Genomic DNA, 26,258 nt, shown 5'->3' with positions numbered 1-26,258 from the left:
TTTCCTACACCTTTTTCCAGTACAGAGTCAAGAATAGAGATGCTTTCAGAATGAGACACCATTGCTCCTGACAGTGTTTGAGTTGCACCATGAGGAAATTAAGGACAGAGGAAAGGTGTCAAATAGATATGCTTGTTACTCACTGTGATGCCACTTTGATGATTCAAAATGTATCCTCATTTAAAAACAGCTTAAAATCCAACAACTGGTTTGCTCCTCATAGGCCAGGCAGATGAAGACAGAGAGGCCATGTGGTTATGGCAGAGTCTGGATGCAGCTACAAGCTCAGGTTGCCTGCAAACACCAGAAGCCAGAGGAAGGCGAGGAGGGCACCTTTCCTAGGGACTTCTGAGAAGGCATGGTGCTGTGAGACCTGGACTTCCGGCCTCTAGGACTGGGAGGACACCCATGCTTGAGCTGCCCAGTTTATGGTGCCTTACTACTGTGGCAGCAGTTCTGAGAAATTACCAAGCACAGTAGTGCTCCTTTAACCAGAGATGGATGTGTCATGTTGATCTCACATACAGGAAAAGTAGCACACATTTTCCTGTGGCTGAATAAAAGTATATAGATTCATTCATAGTCTGGTCCTTTTGGTGTAGATTTTACAAGAGCACATCTTACTGGTATGCTAGTTTGTGGGGCATAGTTATAAGTTATAACTTTTTAAAAAGTGAGAGTATATGTTGGAGATGGAGATTAAAGAGTGGGGGAGGAACTCCATTTGTGGATCTTGATTTCCAACCAAAAGAACCACCACCCAACTGGGTAAACATGATACAGCAGAGTCCTGGGGTCACAGAAGACCAGACTCACTACCTAGCTCTCATTTCACTATTGTATATGATCTTGAATCTTCTGCCTAGAAACAATCTTTATTTTTGAGAGCATGAACCAGTAGCTCCCAGTTTTATCTTGTCCAAAAGAGAGATGAATTCTCTTCTCTGGGTCTGCAAGTGCAAAAATACCAGACCCTGACTGGCTGACTTTTACCCATTGCCCTCAGTAGAGGAAGTTTAACCCAGCAACATGGTTGCTCTGGCAAAGGATCAAATCCAAAGACCTTCTAGGTCTATGTGACCTGCCTGGAATACAGATACACCCTTAGCACACACCTGTAATCCCAAAGGTTAGTTTGTAGAAGGAAGCAGCCACAAGTGATGTCTAATGGAGGGTCCGTGTCAAATAAAGATTTGACAGAATGAGTCAGAGATAGAATACACTCAATTCTCATGGGAACAGACAGGAAAGAGATACTACTTAAGAGCAGTCCAAGGAGAGTCAGTTCAGTTTGGTGCACTTCAGTTGAGTTTATTTCATTTGTGAGTTCCTTTCAGTTTGTGCAATGTAGGTCAGAGGAGGCAGTTGAAGCCAGAGAATAGGAAGGAGTCAGAAGACTAGAACAAATGGCCAGAGTTAGTGTGAGGCCAAGCAGAGCAAGATAGTGAGAAGCCAAGAGAAGTCAGAGTGAATCAGTCAGCTTGGAGAGGAGTTTGAGCCAGACCAGCTGAGCTGAACCAGCCAGTCAGAGTTCAGAAAAACTAGAAAGTGTGAGCTTATCCACACTGGAAAATATCTACAGAAAAAGATGGAAGGTCAAACAAGGAGCAGCTCTTCTTCAGTGAAGAAGTGACCACCATTTTTACATCACTAAATTCTCATTAAAGTGCCAAAATAAAGTCATCAACTGGTGATAGAGAAGTAATTGTAGAGGAATACAAATGTGATTTGAAGACACGATCACAGATATAGAAAGGATGAATAAAACATTAATAAAGAACTTCAATGAAGATTCAAGAAGTCTACTACTAAATGCTTTAAATAGGTAACTACAAAACAATTTTTGTAACTGAAACTCAATGAAAAATCATTTTCCCTAAAATAATAATATAAGAGTATCATTTTTAATTTAAAGATTTCTCTTAAAGAAATTCTTATATTTTGGTACTAAATATTTATTTCTCTACCAGTCCACACTTTAGTGCCTATTGTGGACAGGATATTGAAGCACCTCGGAATTACTTTCCGAGACAATAAACTCATAAACAACTTGCAACTTACAGAAATGGTCGCATACCTCAGTAGTGGAGTCGTTCTGGGCTCGAGCGAGTTCAAGAGAATGGATTTTCTTAGCACTCATTTCATCAGACTCAGCAATGACGTAATGCCTTGGGGAGTAGGCGCCGGACAAGCTTCCAACCAGCCTCAGGATCTCAGCAGTGTGTCCACCTGGACACAAGAATAACACGGCTTGAAGTTAAGACTATAATGGGGAGGGGTCATTGACGAGGCAGCTTTGTGGTCAAGAGCACTTGCCACTCTTGTTATCACGCCCTTCTATAACTCCAGTTCCAGACAACTGAGACACTCATATGCGTAAAATAAATCTAAGAAAATCAGGGAGAAGAAATGCAATGTGGGCTGGAGAGATGGCTCAGTGCTTAAAGAACATCTACTTCTCTCATAGAAGATCCAAGTTCAGTCCTTACCATCCATGTCGGGCAACTCCAGCTTTAGGAAATCTTGATAATCCACCAGTCGCCTGTACACACACGCACAAATTCCCCTTGCACACCTCCACATATACAGAATAACGAATAAGATTTTATCTGGGTGGTGGCACACACCATTAATCCCAGCACCTGGGAAGTAGAGGCAGGCAGATCTCTCCATTCGAGGCCGGCATGGTCTACAGAGAGAGTTCCAAACAGCCAGGGCTACTCAGAGAAACCCTGTCTCAGAAACAAACGAACGAGCAAACAAAAACCAAAATAAAGAAGTAAATAATAAACAAACAATAAAACCTTAGTTTGAAAAAGTAACTTACCATGAAAACAATCCATTTCACCATATTATACCACAGTCATGTTTTCAGGGGTAAAGAAGTAATGTGATTGCATATTCTCTAAAAGAACGTAGAACATGAGCACAGAGCACACAAACTCTGCCCTTGTATAAATACTACTTTTATATAGAAGATAATATATGCATTAAAAATGGTGCTGTCAGTAAAAAAAAAAAATGAGGACAGTTTATGGACACTTTCTTGATTTCCCGAAACCAAGAAAGCTGGGTGGGAGAGGGCGAGATACACACACGTTTATAAAGAAGACGCAAGGCCACTCAGGTGGGACGACAGGACCATGAAGAATCAGTGCTTTCAAAATAAGAACGACCCTGGAAAAGCTAAGATGACGACCTGTAGGAATAACAGACATGCAGGAGTGGAAAGCTTTGGGCAGAGGCAGGATTGTTAGACAGGAGAAAGTGAGATCTGAGCTGTTTTCATGGGGTAATGGGAACACAAGGATGAAGGTGAAATGAGGTCAGGCAAGCCGGACGAAGACAGGACAAGGAGGTTTCTGTGTGGAGAAGCAACTTAATGAGCTCTGACATCAGGGTGTGAGCTTCCTGAAAGAAAACTGTTGGCTGCTCTAACCTCAGGTCCCAACAGAGGGCTCGGCACACTGAAGTCTTCAACGGGTTACCCGCTCCTCCAAAGGAGTCTACATTCAGTTCCTTATGTTTTGCAATCTAAAAAATGTTAACACTTTATTCTCCAAATCACAACTTTAAAAAGGAGCTACACGGAGAAACCTAATAAATAAATGAATAAATAAATAAATGAATAAATAAATAAATAAATATCAATTACAGTGGGGGCTGGGAAGATGGTTCAGCAACTAAGAGAATGAAGAATTCCGTCTACTCTTACAGAGGACTGGAGTTCATCTTCCTATCCACATGGAGTGACTCATAACTTCCTATAACTCCAGCTCCTGAAGACGGGACACTCTTCTAACCTCCCAGGCCACCCCCCCTCCACACTTGGAAGACTAATTAAAAAAGAAGAAGAAAAAAAATCTTTTATTAAAAACATCAACTACAGTCATCTCCGGGGCACAGAGTTCCATGTGCTCACGTCCTTTACAAATAAATGGCTTCATTTTTGTATATAAACTACACATTTCCTCCTATACACTTTAAATCATTCCTTGACTACTTATTTAATGTAAATGCTAGTTAAATAATTAGTATACTGTATTGCTTAAGGAATAGTGAAAAGAAAAAAGAAGGAATAGTGAAAAGTCTGTACATGTTCATTACAAATGCATTCTTTTTCAAGTTATTTTGGATATAAAGATGTAAAACCCACAGGATCTTTAAATCTTAAAAAAAATTAAAAAAAAATCTTTAAAAAAGAGACATATTGGAGATCATTATGCACTGCTAAAATACTATTAGATATACCTTAAAACACACCCAGCATCCAGTTACTTCTTTATTTTTTAACTTTAAAAGATTTATTTCAGGCTGGGGAGATGGCTCAGAGGTTAAGAGCACTGACTGCTCTTCCAGAGGTCCTGAGTTCAAATCCCAGAACCACATGGTGGCTCACGACCATCTGTAATGGGATCTGGCGCCCTCCTCTGGCCTGCAGGCGTACATACAGGCAGGCCACTGTATACATAATAAATAAATCGTATGTATGAAGCATGTATATCTGTGTGCCATCTCTGTGCCTCGTGACCATGGAAGTCAGAAGAGGGTGTAGGATTCTGCCATGCTCTACACAGCTCCTGAATCTGACTTAGCTGGGTGGTGAGAGGATGAAGAAAGGACAGACGTGTGACACACAGACAGAACAGGAAGGACTGGCCGGTCTGGGCTCTCTGATGAAGCAGGACCCCAGAAGCTTGGGGTGGGGGTCTATTATATACAGGAAGGCAGGGTGATAACAAACAGGTATACAAGGAAACGGGTGGTTGTGTGCAGATGTGTGCAGTTGGACAAGGAGGCAAGCTTCGCTCTGTAGGGGAACAGTCTTCAGGCTGTAGACATCTCTGGGAGGGGAGAAAGCTATATTTTGTATACAATCCTATTAGGACCAGAGACTGTCTTTGTCATCTCCCTGCACTTTACCTACAGAAGGCTTTGCCACTCCCATGGGGCATGACCATACTGACAATACACATTCACTCAGAGCCCCACTCAGTCTCTACAGGATTCCTGGAACTGGAGTTCTAGATGGCTCTGAGCCACTGTATGGGTGCTGGGACTCAAACCCTGGTCCTGTATAAAAACAAGGACTCTTAACTGCTGAGCCATCTCTCCACCCCTCCAACCACTTCTTACCACCTCATCTTGCTCCAAGCCACTCTGACATAAATTGTAAGTATAGCTTTATATAGATCATATCCCTACTTTCTCTTCCTATACTTCTTGAGGTTATTTTCCATACTACATCTAGTGTGTTTCTTTTCTTTTTTTTTTTTTCTTTTTTCGGAGCTGGGGACCGAACCCAGGGCCTTGCGCTTGCTAGGCAAGCGCTCTACCACTGAGCTAAATCCTCAACCCCTAGTGTGTTTCTTTCTTGTGTTCTTTTTTTTTTTTTTTTTTTTTTTTCTTCAGAGTTGGGAACCGAACCCAGGGCCTTGCGCTTGCTAGGCAAGCACTCTACCACTGAGCTAAATCCCCAACCCCGTCTAGTGTGTTTCTACTAAAAATATGTGATAAATATTTTATTTGTGTTCCAAAGTCCCGAGTAGCTTTGCATCTCACTTGAAATAGCTTGATGTTGTATACAGTCAATATGGGATTTCGGGCCTTCTCTGTGTGGCAGCTACTCCTTTTGTCTCTTCTTCTGTCTGTGCCCCCATTTCCTTCTCTGCTGCACCCCTGTCCTGTTCCTAGTGCTTGGCACATAGGCATCACGCTGTGTCGAGTGATGCTTGTTTTGTTTTGTTTTTCTGTTTTCGGTCCCCCCCACCCCCCGGAGCTCAGTGTAGTGTCTTACCATTCCCACGACTCGAAATATGTTAAGGAAATAAGTAAGGAATTATAATTGCACATTAAGTTTGGTACATTGACTTATATCATAAACATTAGTTGTATGTGTGCAGTCACTCATCACATAATGATGCATTAGTCAATGACAATATACTACTGGTCACATGACATTAAAAGGGAACTGAAAAAACCTTATTGTCTAGTGACAGGACAACCATCATAACACAGTAGCCCAAGGTAATCTATGTTTGTAGTATGATGCAAACAAACTTACTGTGCTGCCTGTCATATGAAAATGTAATAACACTTATAACGATAATACACAACTACATTACTAGTTTTTGTATTTTTATTAGTGTTTACTTCTTAAAGTTTACTGTAAAACTGAATGGCGTGCTGCAGAGGCAGCCTTAAACACCTCGAATTCACCGTGTGTCTCGACTGCATCCATTTGTTAGGCTTGATTTTGTTTTACTGTTCCTGGAGCAAAAGGCTATATTCCAGGTAGCATTGATATAGGATCCGGTATCACCTTGGTTGTTTAAAGTTGAGTCGTATTTAACTATACACCCGTCAAAACTGTTCATCTAAAATTTTAAGTTTTAAAATTTTCAGAGCTGACTGGACAGTTTATCATTACTCATATCCTGTCACTCTGAAGGTATTGTGATATGGGGTGTCCGCGTTTTTATCCTTGAGGATAAAAACGTGCATTTATAAGTGTGACAACTCTGCTTGTTTACCGTGTAATGTTCACGTTTCTTAAACTAAATACAAAAGACTTAGATGAATAAGCACAGTCGTGAAGAGGGCAGCAATATATCCGCATCAAAAGGCTTCAGCGTACTCCATCGCTAATTATTTGTTAGAAAGCCGTACACTACAGAGAGGCTTAATTACAGACAAGTGTAAATAATCTGTCTTAATGACAAGGTGGCTGGGTGGCGTCAGCTAACCGGCATTTTTTTTCCTGGCTGGGGTGTCTGGTTCCGGGAACGCAGAGAAACTACAAATCTCAGCATGCACCGCTCCTAAAGGCGCCAAGAAGGCCGAGGAGAGTCGCGGTGCACTCTGGGTTTTGTAGTGACTAACACAAGCCCATCGACTTCCGCCCGGATACTTACCGGATCCAGCTACTATCAAGAGTCCGAGAGACTGTCGGGGAGTGACAGGATGGGACCGAAGCACGGCCCATAGTCGCACTATTAGCAAGACCGCTAGCCCTCCTGCCGAGGCAGCTAGAGTCAGAACGCACACCATTCAAAGGACGGCGCATGCGTATATGCCTGGCGCCAGCAAAGTTTGCTAGCACGACGCTAAAGAGCAATCGTGGAGCAAAGCACCTCTCTGCGGGCGGGGCTGGCCTGCGCTGGGCGGAGCTTGCCGAGTTGGGCGGTCAAAGTTCAGAAGCGTGGCTCTGATTGGAAAACGCAGAACGACGCATGTCTTGCGTCTCAGTGAGCCGGCCTTGTTTGTGATGGGTGGAGCTAAGGGTACTTAACCCGGACGTGCTGTGTGGAACGGTAACGGTTGTCTTCTCCGAGTTCGTGCTGCCGTTGTGTAGTTGGGAAGTTAAGTGCTGGATAAGTTTGATTTCTGCCAGTGGCGAGGTCAGGCTACCTGTACGGCAGAAGGACCACGAAGCCCCGGGTTAGTAGCTGCTCCAGCCCTGCCAGCTTTTGCCTGAGGCTTCTGGCATACATCGCTACTTCCTTTTTTCCTTACTTGGGTTCCAAGACAAACAACTGAAAGTTTTTGCCAGTCAGAGGCATAATCCGCCCTTTCGCAACAGTCACGTTTTTATTTTTCTAGACATTTTCACAGATCTCAAACTATAACCAGAATACTTCAAGCTCTGTCATATTCCTGAGAGGAGTAGAATCTCCTCGGCTTCAGGTAACAAGAGAGGAAGGTCATAGCCCTGCAGTTAGTCACAAAGTTTACCACAAAGCATTCCCGGCTTATTCCTCCCGTGTTCCACTGAAATGATAGGGTTCCACTGTCCCCTCTCATCCCAGTTGTGCATACATTTGTGTTTTCTTAGCCTAAGTTACAGCAAAATAAAACTTCTTGACAATAAATCTTCCTTCAGACCCTTATGGGGTTACAGGTTTGGGTAGGTCCGGCATGCAGACGGGTCCAGAAAGGTGCTACAACTTGACTTAAGTACAATAACTTCAGGTCTAGAATTAAAAACCAGAAATCCTAACCCATGCTGCCTAAGAATGCTACATCAGACAGTCCTCTGTTAAATTCAACTTGGATTGGCAATCACATTTGCCTGAAGCCTGGAATGCTTTTGGAAGTATACTGAGAAGTTCCAGGAAGGTGCCCTAAGATCACCTTGTAAAACCAGGTGTGTTGGTTCCCGAGTCAGCAGGCAAGCTTGGGAGAGTTCCTGACTGTATCTGTATCTTGTTGACACGTTGCCTGTGGGCTCTTTCACCAATCCCTCTTAACCTCATTCTTAATATTCAGGTCCTAAGTAAATGTTATTCTTTGAATTACAAATAGGGAATAGGTTACACAAAAGTTAATTTGCCTGGGGTTATTTATGCAATGAAAATCTGTAGTTGAATGCAATGAGAAAGCCATAGTTTTAGACGCATACCATGTGACTCAAGTGCTGGGGAGAGATAGCTCAATGGTTAAGTAAGAGCACTGGCTGCTTTTCCAGAGGTCCCGGGTTCCAGTCCTAGCACCCACATGGTTTTACGGGATCTTTCCAACTTCTGCAGGCACATACATGGTGCCCAGAAATAATTCAGGCAAAACACATAAACACATAAAAACAAATCGTTAAAAAATGAAAATAAGGAAGAGGAGCAATCGAGAAAGACAATGTTGACCTCTGACCTCCTCACACGCACACATGAACACTCCCAAATACATACACACATGAACATACACAGGAGGAAAGAGTGGCTCAAGGATGTTTCAAAGTGTCAGGTCCTCCTCTTTCAGAACCTTCTCTGCTGTTCTCCAAAGTGGCTTCAACATTACGATTTGCTTCACATTTAAAAGAAGTTATTCGTGGCCAAGGATGGTGATGTATGCCTTCGAAGTTGTCGTGTTGGCCATCGGGTCTGTAGTAAGGACAATATACCTTTCCAGAATCCCTCTTGGGAGACCTTCTTTCACTATTTTGAGCCATATTTATGTCACCCACACATAAAACGAAGCAGATCGCAAAGCCGGTGGAGATAGGACTAGAGACTGACATAAAAATTCCAGTAAGGTCTTTGACCATTGTACAGTGGGTGGGTATGGAGAGGAAGCAAGGAGAGGAGGTTGCTTTCATAAGCAGTTGTGGTGTTTGCATTGCTGTGAAGATGTGTGTTTGTAAACTGAGAGGCATGCAGATGCCCGGCATCTAATTGCACGGCTCCAGGCCCCAAGCCCCATTATTAGGGATGACTGACTTACTATAGAAAGGATACCATTACACTTCTTATTACCTTACCCTCTTGTCCCCTCATCGTAATTCCTATAACTATAGGAAAAATACATTTGGCCACAACTGGGAGAAGTGGACCGAGATAGAATGTGTAGAATATATTCAAGAGGTCACTAAGCTACAGAAGGCTAAGTGGGGCAGTTAAGGCGTAGCCAAAAAAGTAGCAATGAAAGTTTTCCTGAGGTGAGGCAAACTGACACATCGATAGCAGGTTCACAGTGCTCCAGGAAAGCAAGCCAAAAAAATTGTAATGGTCAACAAAATAAACGATGCGTGATTCACACCGATCAATAAACGTGTCTGGGAAGTGGTCATTCTTGAATCTGTTCACTGGAGTTTCTTGAGATGGTCTTAGTAGTCGAAACACTTATTGCCAGCACTTAGGAGTTAGGTAGAGAAAGGAGGTTAGTGAATTCAAAGTCGTTCTCAGCCCCAGAGCATGTGTAAGGTCCTCGTGGGATACATGGGACCATTCCTCAAAAAAAAAAAAAAAAAATACAGGAAAAAATTATTTCCTAAAGTTTCTATGGCAAATATCTAGTATCCAACATATTTTTGAGGTTTTTTACAAAGTTGGATTTTTTCCCCAGTATTCTACACAGGATTGAATATGTCAATTGAGTCAGCATATTTAATTTTGCACTTAAGCATGGCTGCAAACTATTGTAGGTGCAGGGTATGTCATATAAGCAGGACAGTGTCCCAGGCAAGAATTATGGATTAGACAATATGACAGAGGATGTAGCTAAGGATAGATTTGAAATATATTTTATGTATGAGGTTAATAAAGCAAATGGACTAGAGCACTGAAGATGAAGAAAGAAAAAAAAAAAAAAGAAGAAGAATCAGGGTAACACCAGATTTTTTTCGTTTCAAACTTGGTGAGAAGGACCCTTCAGAGATGCTCAATGGTTAAGAGCACTTTTTCTTGCAGAGGACCAGGGTTCTTTCCCCAGCACCCACATCAGGCCGCTCACAACTGCCTGTGTAGCCACAGCTCCAGGGGATCTGATGCCTTTCGGCCTGCACAGGAGCCTGCAGTCAGTGCGCACACTAACATATACACATAAATGAAAAAACTTAAAGAAGCGTATTTCTAAAACCCTGATGAGATAGTGTCATCTAACAGAGGAGAAAGTGCTTTTGTGGGTGGAGGAAGGCGGAGGAGGCTGAAAACGGTGCCCTATTCTGTATTTTCATTCAAATAGCCTCTTAAGGCACCCAGATGCTTATGTGACAGAGGCGGTGTTCCGTATAAATCTGAGGCTCGGGTCAGATTGGCAGTGTACATTTAGAGCTCATTAACATACAGATGCGCTATAGACGATGGAGCTGTGCAAGGTCGCTGGAGCACTCAGGTCAGTCCTGTCCAGCACCGCTGCCTTCGATGATGCAGTTACCGGTATTTGTGTGCTACACCACTTACATGTGCCCAGGGAGCACTCGAAATACGGCTAGTGCAATTGACCCGAATTTTAATGTTGTCTCATTACGTTATTTTAAAATTAAATAGAAATGGGCTGGAGAGATGCCTCAGCGGTTAAGAGCACCGGTTCCTCTTCCAAAAGTCCTGAGTTCGATTCCCAGCAACCACATGGTGACTCACATGATGTGATCTGATGCCCTCTTCTGGCATGCACGTGTATATGCAGACAGAGCACTCAGACATAAATATAATTTTAAAGATTTAAATAGACAGATGACTAGTCGCGTTAGTTAATCCCCTCACTGCTGTGGCATAATACCCGATAAATACAATTTGAGGAAGGAAGAGTTTACTCTGGCTCGAAGTGTGAGGGGACTGTAGGAAAAGCATGGCAGTAGGGGTGGGTGTGAGGCAGGTGGTCACGTGGCACCTGCAGTCGGAACCAGAGACAGATGGTTGCTGGTTCTTAACTTCTCTCCTCTGTTTATCCAATCTGGGACTAAGTCCGTGAACCAGTGAATGGCACCCACAGTTCCAGTGAGTCTTTCCACCGAATCTAACCCAGCCACAGACACGCCCAGAAGCTCGCCTCCTAGGGGATTCTAGGTGCTGTCAAGCTGACAACCCGTCTTCACCAGCGCAGTCCTGGATAACGAAGAGTCTGGGGTTGCTACCACTTAGAGGCGTCGAGGAGGCTGAGTCATCAAAGAAAAGGAGACAGAAAAGTCTTGGGGATAGAAGGAAAGTCAGGAAAGACTGGTGTGGTGGTTTGAATGAGAAACGTTCCCCCATAGTCTCGGGCACTGGAGCACTTTGGTTTCCAGTTGGTGACACTCTGAGGCTTAGGTGAGGTGGCTTTGCTGGAGGAAGTCTTACCACTGGGGATGGGCCTTGAGAGTAAAAAGGCTCTCCTGTTTATTAACAGTTGCTATCTCGGCTCCGTGCTTGTTGTTCTAGATGTGAAGAGCTGACTTCCTGCTCCTGCAGCTAGCTATGCCTGCTGAACGCTGCTGCGCCCTTCCGCCACCAGGAGCTCTTACCCTCTGTCAGCCCAAATAAACACTTCTTTCTGTAAGTTGACTTGGTCATGGTGTCTCCTAAAGGCAACAGAAAAGTAACAGACGTAACCCATCCACAGAAACCAGGAGAAGAAAACGATTTAAGGATCCGACTGCAGTCAGCCCGGTACACGTCCATCACAGGTAAGTAGGTCAGGTACTTGGAACAGGTCAGTCGCTGGAAATCTAAACAATGGCAGCATTCCAAAGCACTGCAAATGCTGGAAAACAGTCGAGAATGAGCACGAGACAGAGTGAAAAAAAAAAAAACTGAAGAAAATCAGATTTCTTAGTAGGCATTTCCAGTCTTCCTAAATGGGAAATGGTCATATTGGGTAAAAGACAGAAAATCTAGACTTGAGGAAATGTGTTTTTCCTTTTTGAGGATCAAAGGCAGGGCCTTGCAAATGTTAGGTAAGCCTTTTACCCCAGAACTACACTCCCTAGCCCTTGGAAATTTGTTTTAAGATGAGAATTTGACACGTTTGCTATTAGAGAGCTGCAGTAGAGGAATCTCGCCACAAGAGTGTGGGAACAGGAACATATTGCTTCAGAAGAGGAAACAGATCTGAGTTTAGAACCTAAGTGGAGAAGATGGGTCTTTAGAGGAGGGGTGGGCCTTACCCATGAACTAGTCAGGGGGCTGGGATGGGGTTGCAGGTACATGGAAGTCTGTGGATGAGAGACTAAAGGCATGGCAATCTGGTTTACCAAGCGGGAAAGCTGAAGAAAGAAGGTCGGGGTAATCATATTAGGTAACCTGCACCCTCCCCAGGAGCAGGGTAATTAAAAATGCTCTTGAAGCCAGGGCTGGTAGATACGCATGCCTGTGTTTGCGGGAGGAGGAGGCAGGAGGCTCAGGGGTTAGAGACCTTGTCTCGAAAACAACAAACAAAACGCCCTCTAAAGCCTGTGCTAACAAACGTAGGAGAAAGCAATCGATATATTTTTATATATATTTTTTCTCCCACTGGGAAAGGCAGATTGAAGCTAACCTTTCGGCAGGGTTAGTTTCGACAGTAAACAACACAGAGAGAAGGTTCTCACCGGGCTGTGAGGTTTGAGGCATTTTCTGTGGACAGAGTAGAAGGTGGAGACAGAAGGACGGAGGTGGAGAGTGGAAGAAGAATAAAGGCTTGGGAAGAGCGGCGAGTTAGAAAGCTGGAGAGCTGGCAGGGCTGCAGCTGGGTTGGTGCAGGGCTTACATATATCATGCATGAAGCCCTTGGGTTATTCCCCAGCACCACATAGAACTGGGGTTGGCACATTACTGTAATCGCTACATAGTAAGGGCCACACCAACTTAGCATGTATAAGATCTGTCTCAAATTGCTCTTTAAAAAAGATTAAGATTGAACCCTGTGATGGCTATTCCCAGTTGTCAACTCGACTCTATCTGGAATGAACTGCAATCCAGAAATGGAGGGCACACCTGTGACCCAGATCTTGAGGCTGGGAGATACAGGCTTTTGATCCGGATCTTGACTTAGGATGACACACACTTTTGATGTGGATTTTGAGGTATATTGGCCACAAAAAGCTTAGGCCCAGGCAAGGTGGTATGCACCTTTAATCCCAGGAGACAGAGGCAAGCAGATCTCTTGAGTTCAAGGCCAGCCTAAGACAGAGCAAATTCCAAGGAAAGAACAATTTAGGTCCAGGTGTGGTGGTATACACCTTTAATCTGGGCCACGCCTTCTGCTGGAGGCCTACATAAGGGCAATGGAAGAAGGCAGGTTTCCTTCTTTGTCAGCGTTTACCTGCTGTGGCATCTTTGGGAACCGACTTCTTCAGGATCCAGCTTATACAGAATTCCAGCTGAAACGCCCAGCCTCGTGGGACTGAGCAGCTACGTTCCTGGACTTCCCATTCCCAGCCGCCCATTGGTTGGTTGGACTGCAGATTGTAAGTCATGCTAATAAATTCTCTTAATTTAGAGACATTCCAAAAGGTCTGTAACTCTAAAGAACCCTGACTAATACACATACTCTAACCCTTGCGGTGACCTATCCAGGTTGTAGTTTTGAGTGGAATGGCTCAAGTGAGAGTTTTTAGGGCATGACTATGGGAATGGATGGAAAGACGGATAAGCAGCCCCCAACCACACTGAGTGATAGGGATGAAAATAAGTGGCTAAGAGCTCAGATCCTAAAAGAGCAATGAAGGCAGCAGCAACCAAGAGGATGGAAGCTGGGTTTCTTCCACTTGCCCCATCAGACCTCTTGGTCTTGTTATGTAAAACCTGGGAGCTAAACTCAACAGGTTTCCTTGCTCTGGGACTGTTTGGATGTGGCCAGTGGGGATCTATATGCTAGACTGGAGCAGCCAGAGGAAAGACTATGTTCCCTGTAGCTAAGATCTATGCACTCTTCCGTTCCTATGTTCCTATGTGTTCCTAGTTGTTCCTATGTGTAGCTCCTAGCTTTCCCCTCTGTTACTCTGCTCTGCCCAGGACCATGGTCAGTCTCCCTTGGTTGTTACTGCACATACTATTTCTTGTGTTTTCCTACCCCATCCATGCCTTTGCTAATGGCCCTTTTGTTTGTTTTTGTTGTTCTTGATGTTTTTAAGAGACGGGTTTTTCTATGTAGCTATGGTTCTCCTGGAACTCACTCTGTAGACTAGGCTGCCCTTGAAATCAGAGATCCACTTGCCTCTGCCTCCCATGTGCTGGAATTAAAGGTGCATGCCAACACTGCCTGGCATTGGTCCTTTTCTTTCTTTTTTGTCTTTAAAGATGTATTTATATTACGTATAAGTACACTGTAGCTGTCTTCAGACACACCAGAAGAGGGCATCAGATCTCATTACAGATGGTCGTGAGCCACCATGTGGTTGTCAGAATTTGAACTCAAGACCTCAGGAAGAGCAATCAGTGCTCTTAACCACTGAGCCATCTCTCCAGCCCAAAATGTGTAGCCCTAGGCTGGCCTCGAACTTGTGATCCTCGTGCCCCTGCCTCCTTCAGCAAATCCTACTGGGGTGCACCATCACGACTGGCAGTCCTTTTCTTTAAGCCTAATGCTTAGTGAATTTAATAGGAGGTTATCATCAATACTCAGTACAACAATATGATAAAAACTTCAAAGGATCCAGCGTTTCTGAAAGGAGGAGAAAAGGTTTGGAAGCTGCAATCAGGAGCAAGAGATAGGTCTTCCCCAGAATCATGGATTCTATTTGAGAATCATACCAAGAAAATATGGAGAGTAAGACCTTGGCTAAAAGGGGGAAAAGATGTTCTAAGACGAGAAACTCACAAGTTAGGCATCAATGAAAGCAAGGGGATGGGGAAAGATTTTAGAGGGTGAGAAACGAGGGTTCAGTCAGACTGTGGGGGGTTAAGGAATTATGGGGATAAAAATCAACGGTACAGACCAAATCATCCATACCTTCTAGGGGTTGACACCACTGGGGATGTGAGCAGGTGCACTTTAGTCCAAATCTACTAGCACCTATTATCTGGTGCTCATGCGGCCAGGCACCAGGGGCCCTGCTCTAATGCAGTGACAGTTGACGCCTAAGCAGTGACTTAACAATAAGCCCCAGTATATAGATCACTAACAGCTTGCCAAGGTCTCCTAGATATAAGCCCCATCCCATGGGCTGCCAGGGGGTGGGGCCTTGTGGAGTCCTGGGAAGCTAGAGCAGCATCAGTCCTGGTAAAGACTGAAAAGTATGGACCAGAAGATTGAAGCGTCCCTGTAAGACCCAAGAAGAAAGACCACCTCGTTCAACTTTTTGCCCACCCTGTGACAAGGTAGGATAAACGCAGAAACCTCTTATCTGGGTTAAGAGACACAACACAGGCTATGTGACCATTAGGACGAGTGGTTGTAATTCTTACCATCAAAGGCCTTCAGGAAGTTAGATAGAAACTGCCCCCGCACAACCCAGGTACTCCCACAGACAAGACTTTTCCCTGCTTATATATATGCTAACATCTGTTTGAGTCATAACTTGCCTAGGACACCTTGAGTGTGAACCCTTGAACACAAGAGCAGCTGTGCAAGGCTTATAATAATTACCATTTGTTGTGTGTGTGCTTCTTGTATATGCCAAGCAGTTAGACCATGCATTACCCACTTCTCATAAAAATATTATGAGATAGATACCATTAGGATCCTCCTTTTACAAATGAGAACACTGAGTTACAGAAAGGTCACGCCATTTTCTCTGGGTTACAGAACCAAGAGTCCATAGAGGCAGGATTCAATCTTCCTCGGTTTAATTCTATATTCTGCAGTGTTTTTTTTTTGTTTGTTTATTTTTATCACCTACGGCATCACTAAAACTGTTATAGTTTATGTAAGCTATTACATAAATAAATCAGAAAAAGCAAGACAGAAATATGTTATTACTTACAATATGTGACTTTTCAATTACAAAATTTAAAAAGAATAAACTTTTTTTTTTTGAGATGGTCTCATATAGCTCAGATTGGCCTCAGGCTTACTATGTGACTGAGGATGGCCTTGAATTTCTTATCTTCACCCACCAAGTGCTGGGTTTATAGCTGAGTGGTGAGGATCCGACTCGGGGCCTTGTGAATTCTAGGTAAACTTCTACGAACTGAGCTACATTCTAAGCCCAGAAAAGGGGTTGTTTGTTTGTTTGTTTTTGTTCTTTTAAACATCTTTTAACACTCCAGCAAAGAATAAGTTTTCCAAGCTAGGCATCATAGTATATATACATCCTGGCCGAGGTGGTAGGACCGTCGTGAGTTAGAGAGCACCCTGCACTATCTATCTCACTATCTCACAACAACAAAAATGTACAGCAGAGGTGTGGTAGCACACACCTGTAATCTCAACATGTGCGAGTTGGAAGGAGGAAGATCATGGGTTCGAGGCTATCCCGGACTACTTAAGACCGTGTTTTAAGAACACTACCACCTCCACCAACAACACACTAGAAGAACAGCAATCACAAAACACATTTCTAAGCTATCATGGGAAAAATGATAATCACAAGAATGACTTTAACTTTCAACATTATCAGATTTACAGGTTTTGATCAATAAATAAAGTTTAAAAAAAAGGTTTTCTTCACTAAACACTCCTTATCTTTGAAATTCATTGAGGTAATTCTCTTACCTTCCCAATCCTCCATTCACAGAGACTCTCCTGGCATCTCCCAGAGCCCTTCCTCTTATGCATGCTGCCCCCGACACTCCCCCACCTTTTTTTTTTTAAATACCTTTCTGCTCCTCAGAGCCTTTTGTCATTAGTAGGAACACACATTTCATCTTCATTCCTATTGCACTAATTCTTAACATTTAATGCAAGACTTTTTTTTTTCTTTTTTCTTTTTTTTCGGAGCTGGGGACCGAACCCAGGCCCTTGTGCTTGCTAGGCAAGCGCTCTACCACTGAGCTAAATCCCCAACCCCAATGCAAGACTTTCTGATGCAAAGAAAAACTACAGTAGTCTTCCAGTGAAATCTGTGTGTATGTGTAATCCGAGATGCTAAGCACACCATCCCTCCCCTGACTACCTCCTGCAGCTGTCTCATTAATGTAAGTTATGTCATCATTCCGTTCTGTAAGTGAGGAGACGGACACTTTGCCGTGCTAAATGAGTACTGTTAGTGCCTTGATTTGATTTTCTGGGTTTGTTTTGTGGCTATCTAGTGGCTTCAGCATATAGTGGTTAAGTGGGGGAAGGAACTTAATACAGCAAATATTTTCCAGAAAAGAAAAAGGGACCAGAAAAGGGAATTTTCAGACGTTCTGCTTAAAGGTCAGTGTCATTTCCTCTTGGAACTATTGTGTAGATAATGTGTATACTTAAAACGACATAAAGACACGACTAAATAGAGTTTACTGCTTTATGATCGTGTGTGTGCATGTGTGTGCTGCACTCCCATGTTCCACACTTGTGGAGGCCAGAAGGTGGCGTTGGGCATCCTCTTCAATACGCTCAGCCTTCCGCCTCTAGGCAAGCCTCTCCCTGAACCTGAATGGAGCTCACAGTTTTGTTAGCTGAGAGTCAGCAAGTCCCAGTGACCCGCGCTGCCTCTGCCTCCCACAGTGCTGGGTTACAGGCAGAGGCACAATGCCCGCCTTGTTATGTGGGTGCCAGGATCTGAACTCAGACAGGTCTTTGTCCTTTCAGTCCCTTGCCCTCTAGAGCTAATGTGCCCGCTTTTCCACGTGACCGTGACATATTTAACATGCTGTCCACACATATCGACGTTGGGTGCCCTGTCCATTTTGAATCCGTTCTCATTTACTAAGTGAAATTTTTTTGACGGGCTTGTTAACTTACCAACAGTTAAAAACTATAAAACTTAGATGACAACTACTTTCTGACACGGAGATTGCCACCCTCACCCCCATGCCAGTACTCAGGTGGACTCTGTGGACTATGTTTACTTTGAGCAGGTTGAACCTAGGAAATGAACCTAGGAACACAGTTTAGCAGTTTGCAATTCTTGATATGTCTCTTAATGAAAGCCCAGTTTTAACTAAAAATTTCCTTTCCTCCATCAGTTTTACCCTCTCCTCTCCTTAATCTTGACCCAGTGACTACCAGCTCTGTCCTTACTCTTGGCCAGTCAACCACCCTCACATCTGCCCCACTCAAAAATAAAGGTAAAGTCAATAATGCCCTCCCTCAGTCAGTCTGGCTCAGCTTGGCTCCTGTCACCTGCGCACCCAACCACTCAACAGTGGCCCCACCAGCTTCACTCACAGCGTTTCTCCCTCTGATGGTGCTTTCCTACTCCCAAGACTATACGGTCAGACTGTCCTGGGATGGGAGCGAGCACAGAGCAAAGCTGTGCATCAGATGTTGAGCTGTAAGTCAGCCTGAACCAAAGGTAACTGGTTGACAGACAGATCCAAGGTCCCACTGGATATCCCAGTCCAGTGAGGCAGTGAGGTCACCATCCATCAGCCTTAGCTGCTAAGAACTGAGAGTATAGACAGTCATCACTCTTCTTGGCCTTTCTGTATGCTTCCTTCCTTCCTTTCCTTTTCTTTTTGTAAATTTTTTTCTTTTATTGGATGTTTTCTTTATTTACATTTCAAATGTTATCCCCTTTCCTGGTTTCCCCTCCAGCAACCCCCTATTCCCTCTCCCTCCTCCTGCCTCCATGAGGATGCTTCCCCCCACCGCTCACCCCCTGCCTCTCTCCTCCCGCCCTACACTGGGGCATCGAGCTTTCACTCGAACAAGGTCTTCTCCTCCTATTGATGCTTGATATGGCCATCCTCTGCTACATATGTGGCTGGAGCCATCGTAAGCTTTCTGAAGGAGCTAATGAAGCCACTCAAGAGAAAGACCTTCCAGGCGAAGTGCTCAGAAACATTCCCTATACTTCCCCATAAGCGTCCTCTCCTGGCTTGCGTTTCTTCCTAAACTTTTCAGTCTGGTGGGCAAATCTCTGTTCTTTAAAAGCATTCAACTGTTTTCTACCAAAAGGTTCATGTTTTGCGTATTTCATCTCATAAAGACTCAGACGTGGCCTAAATAAACATTCTAACGTTGTCTGGGTAAATATTGATGATTGGGAGTCCCGTTGGGCAATGGGGTCAAGTCCTGTGAATAAGATTAAAGGTGAAGCTCCTAACGGTGGTCAGTCTTGTTTACTATAACATAGGTACACATTACAATAAGAAGGATTTGCTCTCTGCAAAAATGAAATCTACTCATTTCTCTGTAAGAATATTTTCCTATTTTATTTTTTTACCCAGTTTAGAGCTCTTTGGCTCTTGCTTTTTTTCCTGTGTGGCAACTTGAGCCACAGATTTTGGACCTAAGATGCTGCCTTCCTGGTGGCAGCAGATCTCGCCGTATTTGTCATTGTAGTAGGTCCTGATATCTTCCACCAGCTTAGCCAGAGAGACTTTTTCTCCCAAGTTAACCTGTGTGAATCAACAGTGGTGCATGTCTTCCTGTGGATCCAATCCAGCTTGGCCTACCCCTTGATGATGTAGTAGGGGACTGGCATCTTGCAACACAGGGTAGGCAGGAAGAACACCAGTTCAATTAGATCTACTATGTGGGCCACCACTACCAGCTGCCCCTTCTTGTTCTCTACCAAGGTAGTGACTGTATTGACCTTGCTCGGAGGACAGAGTCTCTTAGGTTGCCAGTGGCTTTCTTCTTGTGCTAAGTTCATCTCTGGCCTGTCGCTGTGGGCAAGGTTAAGCTGCCGGGTAGCTGTTTGCTGGCCCAGGGCCCAGGTGAACCGGCAGGAGCCTCTTACAGATGATGGCCCTTCGATGCTGTAGCCGGGCCATTTGACAAAGCATGGCAGTCTCTTTTGGCCTGAATGTCCCATCCAGCGTAGGCGTTCTTAGGCCTTTTCTCAAACGGAGAACTCACCACCTTTCCCGCCTGCTTCTTTAAGATGCTTGGCCGCCTTCTCTTAAGGAGTTTTGCCTGGCTGGAGGTGAGGTTTTGTTTTTGTTTTTGTTTTTGTTTTTGTTTTTTGTCTTTTTTGTTTTTTGTTTTTTTCTTAAAAGGCATCGGGGCTTTGTGCCAAAGAACAAGAGTCCTAATCCTACTGGTTGTTGTTGTTTTACCACTTTAAAACAACAAGAAAAGGAACGTTTTTTTGTTCGTTCTTGAGAATTTCACACATGGCGTTTTGATCGCATCTCCTTCCCTCTATTCCTCCCAGATTGATTCACCCACCTTCCTTGCTCACCCTAGTTTTTGCCCTTTTGCCACATTGAAGAAAGAAAACAGCATGAACTTTAACCAGAATTGGACTCAGTGTGTCTTCCGTCAGGGTTTTTGAATAGCAGGTAGCCAGGGATCCGGTTGAGCCTGCCTGACCCTGTGGTTCGCCTGCAACTTTTTATCCGTTCAAAGTCGTTCACTTGTTGCACCATCCCCACCTGGGGAGGACGTGTCCCTAGACCTGAGATTAAGGTGTTTCTGGTCTTTGTTGATTTCCACGCTCTGCAGGGACCCTCTGATTCTCCAGGAAAGGAGCCATTTGTCCTGGGCAGCAGTGGTAGTTAGTTGACCTGTGGGAATTTGAGTGGGAGTGTCTTCTCTGGAGGTCCCAGAGTTTTATGCAACCAAGAGAAAGGTGGCACTTTAAATACTCTGTTCATGGGAAACGGGCAGCAGAGGGTTAGTAATTTATTACAAGTGGCCATGGCTTGGGACACTGTCATTCATCTGGGTTCTGGCTTTTCTTCCTGTGAGATGAACTTAATACTTTCTGGTTGAGGGAGTTTGGGCAAGTAGATGGGAAGCAGTGATGTTCCTTTTGGGGAAAGATCTGGTTAAGTAGACAAGTGAACTTTGTTCAAGATCTCTCCCAGTGATGAGAGAAGGGTAATAGGGAAGGAAGGCCGGAGAGACGCCGAAACCGGGGTAGCCTCTCAGTTCTCTTAGCATGCCCAAGGGATAGCCTCTGGGATGGAAAAAAAAAACACAAAACAAAATAAAATACTTAAAGCTATATTTTAAAGTCTTAAGATTTATTTCTCAATTTTTTTAAAGCCAAGTTTTTATTTTGGTTGATTCTATTCCTATTCTACACTTGCATATTGGGTTGGGAGAGAGGACTGAGTAATTTTTTCCCCCAGTTACAAAGTTCTCATTTCATACGCATGCTGACTAATTTCATAAGTGTGCTGGCTCGTTTTATGTCAACTTGACAAAAGCTAGAGTTATCTGAAAGGAGGGAAGCTCAAGCCTCCATGAGATCTGGCTGTGTCCCAGTTAGGGTTTCTACTGCTGTGATGAGAGCCCCCGACCAAAGCCACGTGGAGAGGAAACGGCCTATAAAGCTCATGCTTCCTTATCACCGATCAAAGCCAGGACAGGAACTTAGGCACGACAGGAACCTGGAGGCAGGAGCTGATGCAGAGGCCATGGAGGGTGCCGCTTACTGGCTTGCTTCCCCTGGCTTGCTCAGCCTACTTTCTATAGAACCCAGGACCACCAGCCCAGGAATGGCACCGCCCACACTGAACTGGGACCTCCCCTCACCAATCACTAATTAAGGAAATGCTCTACAGGCTTCCCTACAACTCAATCTCACTTTCTTAATTGACGTTCCCTCCTCTCAGATGACTTCAGTTTGTGTAAAGTTGACAGAACACTAGCGAGCATATAACATGGCTAGAGGGCATTTTTAAAGTTAGCGACTGATCGGGGGAAGTCCCAGCTCATTGTGGGTGATGTCATCCCTGGGCTGGTGGCCCTGGGTCTTATAAAAAAGCAGGCCATGAGGAGCAAGTCAGTAAAGTAGACCTCCCTTACCCGCGATGGCCTCTGCATCAGCTCCTGCCTCCTGGTTCCTGCCCTGTTTGAGTTCCTGCCCCGACTTCCCTCAGTGATGGACTATCATCTGGAAGTATTAAACTGAAACAAATCTTTTCCAAGTTGCTTTGGTCTCTGTGCTTCGGTCATACCAACGGTAACCCTAACTGAGACAAAGTTATCTTCCTGTACACACAGAAAAGGCTGCACACTCCCAGAAATACTTGAGCCAGCCACAGAGAGTGGATCAGGACCACAGACAGTCTCCCTTGGAGATAAAGGGGAAATGCGTGAGGGAAGAATTCACTTAAATATTGGTTGACCTGAGAGGTTGGCTGGATCTCTTTGTTAGTCTTTACTTTGTGGGAACGTGCATTCATTTATTTCAAAACCCTGCGTTACTGAATGGAAACACCCCAGCAGGATTCCCTTCTATGTTCTACTTCATATTGAAGATACTGGGATGCTTTGCCTAGATTTACCAAAGGAGAGACCTCAACTACAACACGTCCCGAACTGAGACTATTTTCTTTCTCCAAAAATGTGTACCTCTCCTGTAGTAGATTGCAATAAGTGGTCACAAACTGTCCATCCATCTTCAAATTTCCCTTTGCAAATGGCTCTTCTTGCCTAGCAAGAAATGGGATTCAGATTTCCCCCTCCTTGTCGCTAGGTTGTCCTGGAAGGCTGAGCAATGCAGCAAAAACAATGGTATAGAAATTCTGGCTTAGATCTTCAGGGACTTTGTTCCCACTCTCTTGAAAAAGCTCTGTCATCATGGAAAGAAATCTGGGTGAGCCTTGTAGGATGGGAGGTGACATGGAGAAAGATGCCCAACTGAACCCAGCAGTGGTTACCAGATGGGCCAGCATCAGAAGTTGCCTGACCCCATGGATCCCTTGTTCTACAACTATTAAGAACTTCAAGGTGATGAGTGCAAAGTAAGCAAGCATTGGCTCTCTGGGCCCAAAGCATCTGTAAGAACTGATCCTGATCACCTAAAAGACCATCTTGGTCAAATCTCCAGGGAGTTTGGAGCTAACTGTCAACGCATGGTTGAGTCCATTTGAAAACAGGAAAAATTCCCAAGTCCAGTCCATTCCAGACTCACAGAACTGATAGTTGTTTGAAGCCACTAAGTTTATGATAGCTTATCAGGCAGCAATAAGCAATAAATATATACTCCTTTATGTCCTATCAAGGATCATTAAATAAAGCCTGAGCTGTCCAGCTTTAGTGCATGTGATTTCACCTGAGGATGACTTGTGTAGTTAAATGTTCTCTTTGTACCCAAGTGTACGGACTATTACCAAGTGTGTGGCTTGGATCATGTTTAGACACGTTTTTCTTTGATTTTGAGATAGGGCCTTGAACTTGAGATCCTCTTGGCTCAGCTTCTGGAGTGTTACAATAACAAGTGGGTACCATTGGGGAATATCTCTTCCCCAAAGGCTTCTTTGTGCCTGTATTTCTTCATCTGCAAAGTAGACAAAACCATTTTAGAAAATGTGGGTCTGTGAAACTTGAGTGTTATGACACCTGGACAGTACTTGGCCAATGCTCTGCTGAGTAAGTGTGATAACAATGCCATGTGCAAGCACACTGCCCATGAAGTTTAGGTTGAAAGAATTCTGTACCCAGAGGAGTGGGAATGGATATGGTCCCGCACACTGCAAAGGAGTGAGAGGAAGCCACGAGCCCTGCAGACAGTCTGACTCCTCTTCCTCTGTGTCTCAGCTCCTCCGCATGCTGCTGCTTCCAGGATTAGCTTTGTCGGTGCAAAGTGAGAAGAACAAAGAGAAGTCGGGGTAGTGTTATTGAAAGAGTTGAATGAAGAGTAAATGAAGGCCTGGAACGGGGAATATGCCCACCATACTTATGATAGTCAAAGCTGGAGTGTTGGTCAGAAGTGCAAGCCAAGGCCGTTCAGAGGAAAGTGACCGATTTGGTTAGCATTAGTATCCGGATATCTTGGGATGTGTGCTCGCTAAACCTCCCAGCAAACCAAAGCAGCAAGCAGCAGTTGCTCTAGTATCGGCTTTGGTTAAAAAGAAAGAGACAGGGCTGGAGGGATGGCTCAGTGGTAGAGCACTGACTGCTCTTCCAGAGGTCCTGAGTTCAATTCCCAGCAACCACATGGTGGCTCACGAACATCTGTAATGGGATCTGATGCCCTCCTCTGGTGTGTCTGAAGACAACAACAGTGTACATAAAACAAATAAAAAAAGAAAAAAAGAAAGACGGAGCAGTCCCAGTTTATTATCTGCTACCTAAGCCCCCATTAATAATAATAATAATAATAATAATAATAATAATAATAATAATAATAATAATAGAGTCATCCTATGAGCCAGCAATCTCATCAGACGTAGGCCTTGAGAAAAGTCACTGAAGGCTTTCTGGGGGGAAGTCATGTTTAGCGTGGGACATATACTACCCATGGGCGGCATTGACTGAGCTGGGGGGCAAGGAAGAAGAAGGAGGTGGCAGTAAATATGGGCCATAAGAGCGGAAGCTGAGGCTCTCAAGCGATACCTACAGTTGAGTAGAAGGAAGAGGAAACTTGGAACGTGGGGACTTTAAAGTAACTAGAACTGATGAAAACTGAGTTAAGGCAGAAGTGGGTAAGAAAGGAGGTCTAATGGAGGTAATTTGTTTATCCAATTAAGATATTTGACCTTTATCTTAAGGGCAATCAATGGGAAGCCATTTAGTATTTAAACAGAGAGGTGTGGCATTTAGAAACAGCATTCTCTGCGTTGTGAGGGACAGAGGGCAGGACAGAAGGCTTGCCACCTGTTAATAGTAAATAAAGTTTTATTGGCAACTGTACACATTCAACTATATTGTCTTTTAGGACTTAGATGTCCATCCGAGTAACTGACCAACTGGCCCACGAACCCTGAGCTATTTACTATCTTGACCATTTGTTGAAGGGCTGGAGAGATGGCTTGGAGGTTAAGAGCACTGACTACTCTTCCAGAGGTTCCTGAGTTCAAATCTCAGCAACCACATGGTGGCTCACAACCACTGTAATGAGATCTGATGCCCTCTTCTGGTGGTCTGAAGACAGCTAATATATATATATATATTGTTGAGTTTAGGTACTATTAATGTAACTTGGAAGGAAATAATGCTAACTAGCTGGATAGCTTTGGAAAGGGGACAGGAGGAATTCTGTAAAGGGGGTCTGAAGAATTAATCACATGGTTCTTGTAAAATTCTTAAAACATTCAATTTTCCAGACATCTGATTTTAGTTTTACCTTGGTGACTCCACTCTTACAAGACGAGTGCAAAGGAACCAAGATCACAGCTGTAAACAACTAAGGGATAAGTGTGTGTTACAAATGAGAGAGAAGGCCAGGGGCCAAGCATGGTGGTTCGTGTCTTAAATCTCGGCACTTTGGAATTCAAGACCTGCTTGGTCTACACAGTGAGTTCTGGGCTACAGCTACACAGTGGAACCCTGTAAGAACTGGGGAGGAAACAATGAGATGAATTGAATTGTAGATTTCTGAAAGGAGATCATTACTTTAACTCTGTGTAAGCATGTGTGTGCGTGTGAGTGTGTAGACAGACATACTCGGGTGTTTACAACAAGCAATTCGGCATGAGACATACAGTAGGTTGCAAGATGTATTTGGTCTACTGAACCCCCTAGCATCACGGCATTCCGAATATCTGCTTTGTGGTTCTTAAACTTTGTGGTTCAGGTTAACCCACAGAGGCTGAGCAAATCAAACCTAGCATTGGTTTCATTTTTAAACAGCATAAGTAAAGCAACACCAGTGACTATATTTAATATGTCCTTCCTTCAAGAAGACCAGAGCTGGGCAACATCAATAAGCAAGTTAGTACAACCCCATTGTTTATTGAATTACAGCATCAGACACTAAGCTAAGTTCTTCAGTCCCTATAATAAACCTAATCATTGTGGTCATGTGTAGCAGGAGACTGACTTGGAGGGTTCTCTTTTCTAAGGTCATCAGCACTGTCAGTTTGTCACCTAAGCCTTTGCTGTCCCATAGCAGGGTGCCCTGCCTCCTCTTTCTCTGTCTCCCATCACCTCATTCTGTTGCTTAAAACCCTCCACTGCCTTCTCCTCTCACGAGCAGAGTCTACATAATTTAGTGAGCCATAATTTATTTTTCATAATCTTCCAGGGCTTTAGTGGCCTTGGCTTCTGCTGCTGATTCACTAAGTGTCTGTTGGATATTCCTAGTTCTGGGGGCTTTGGGGGACATGCCGAGTCTCTCCATGCTTCTGTGGATTGGCACATTCCTCCTCTTTCACATC

General features: G+C 44.1%; 2 protein-coding genes, 1 long non-coding RNA gene and 1 pseudogene across 16 annotated transcripts in view; 1 reads left to right on the top strand and 3 right to left on the bottom strand.

Moving 5' to 3' along the window:
• Alg14 (ALG14, UDP-N-acetylglucosaminyltransferase subunit) overlaps positions 1-7,161 on the bottom strand; it is a 75,023-nt gene extending 67,862 nt beyond the window's left edge. For 6 of the 11 annotated variants that reach the window (XR_015666333.1, XR_015666336.1, XR_015666327.1 and 3 more), the window contains exons 1-2: positions 6,915-7,161; positions 2,078-2,229 (exon numbers count right to left, since the gene is read on the bottom strand). Coding sequence is in view for 5 of the 11 variants with exons in the window: in XM_087627773.1 (XP_087483899.1) it covers positions 2,078-2,229; positions 6,915-7,050 (288 nt within the window). In the remaining 6 variants the exon portion in view is untranslated. 11 annotated transcript variants of the gene reach the window in all.
• A 3,851-nt stretch (positions 7,162-11,012) lies between these two features.
• On the bottom strand, positions 11,013-15,202 carry LOC147996513 (uncharacterized). Its single transcript, XR_015676819.1, has 2 exons — positions 15,121-15,202; positions 11,013-11,770 (listed from the first exon to the last, which is right to left on the bottom strand). It is a non-coding gene; the product is annotated as an uncharacterized LOC147996513 (long non-coding RNA).
• Positions 11,108-26,258, top strand: part of Tlcd4 (TLC domain containing 4) — a 79,188-nt gene continuing 64,037 nt past the window's right edge. Inside the window, exons 1-3 of one of the 4 annotated variants that reach the window (XM_087629303.1) lie at positions 11,108-11,519; positions 11,631-11,875; positions 13,485-13,636. The gene's annotated coding sequence lies outside the window, so the exon portion shown is untranslated. Of the gene's footprint in view, positions 11,520-11,630; positions 11,876-13,484; positions 13,637-14,679; positions 15,489-17,420; positions 17,470-26,258 lie in introns of those variants that run through there. The other 3 variants (XM_087629322.1, XM_087629313.1, XM_087629314.1) reach the window with 3 other exon arrangements.
• LOC147996512 (large ribosomal subunit protein eL8 pseudogene) lies at positions 19,652-20,017 on the bottom strand (annotated as a pseudogene).

Source organism: Rattus norvegicus, chromosome 2, assembly GCF_021556685.1.
Source record: "Rattus norvegicus strain SHRSP/BbbUtx chromosome 2, alternate assembly SHRSP_T2T, whole genome shotgun sequence".
Classification (NCBI taxonomy): Eukaryota; Metazoa; Chordata; class Mammalia; order Rodentia; family Muridae; genus Rattus; species Rattus norvegicus.
The sequence above is the reverse complement of the archived record's forward strand: the minus strand, read 5'-3'. Positions and strand labels throughout refer to the sequence as shown.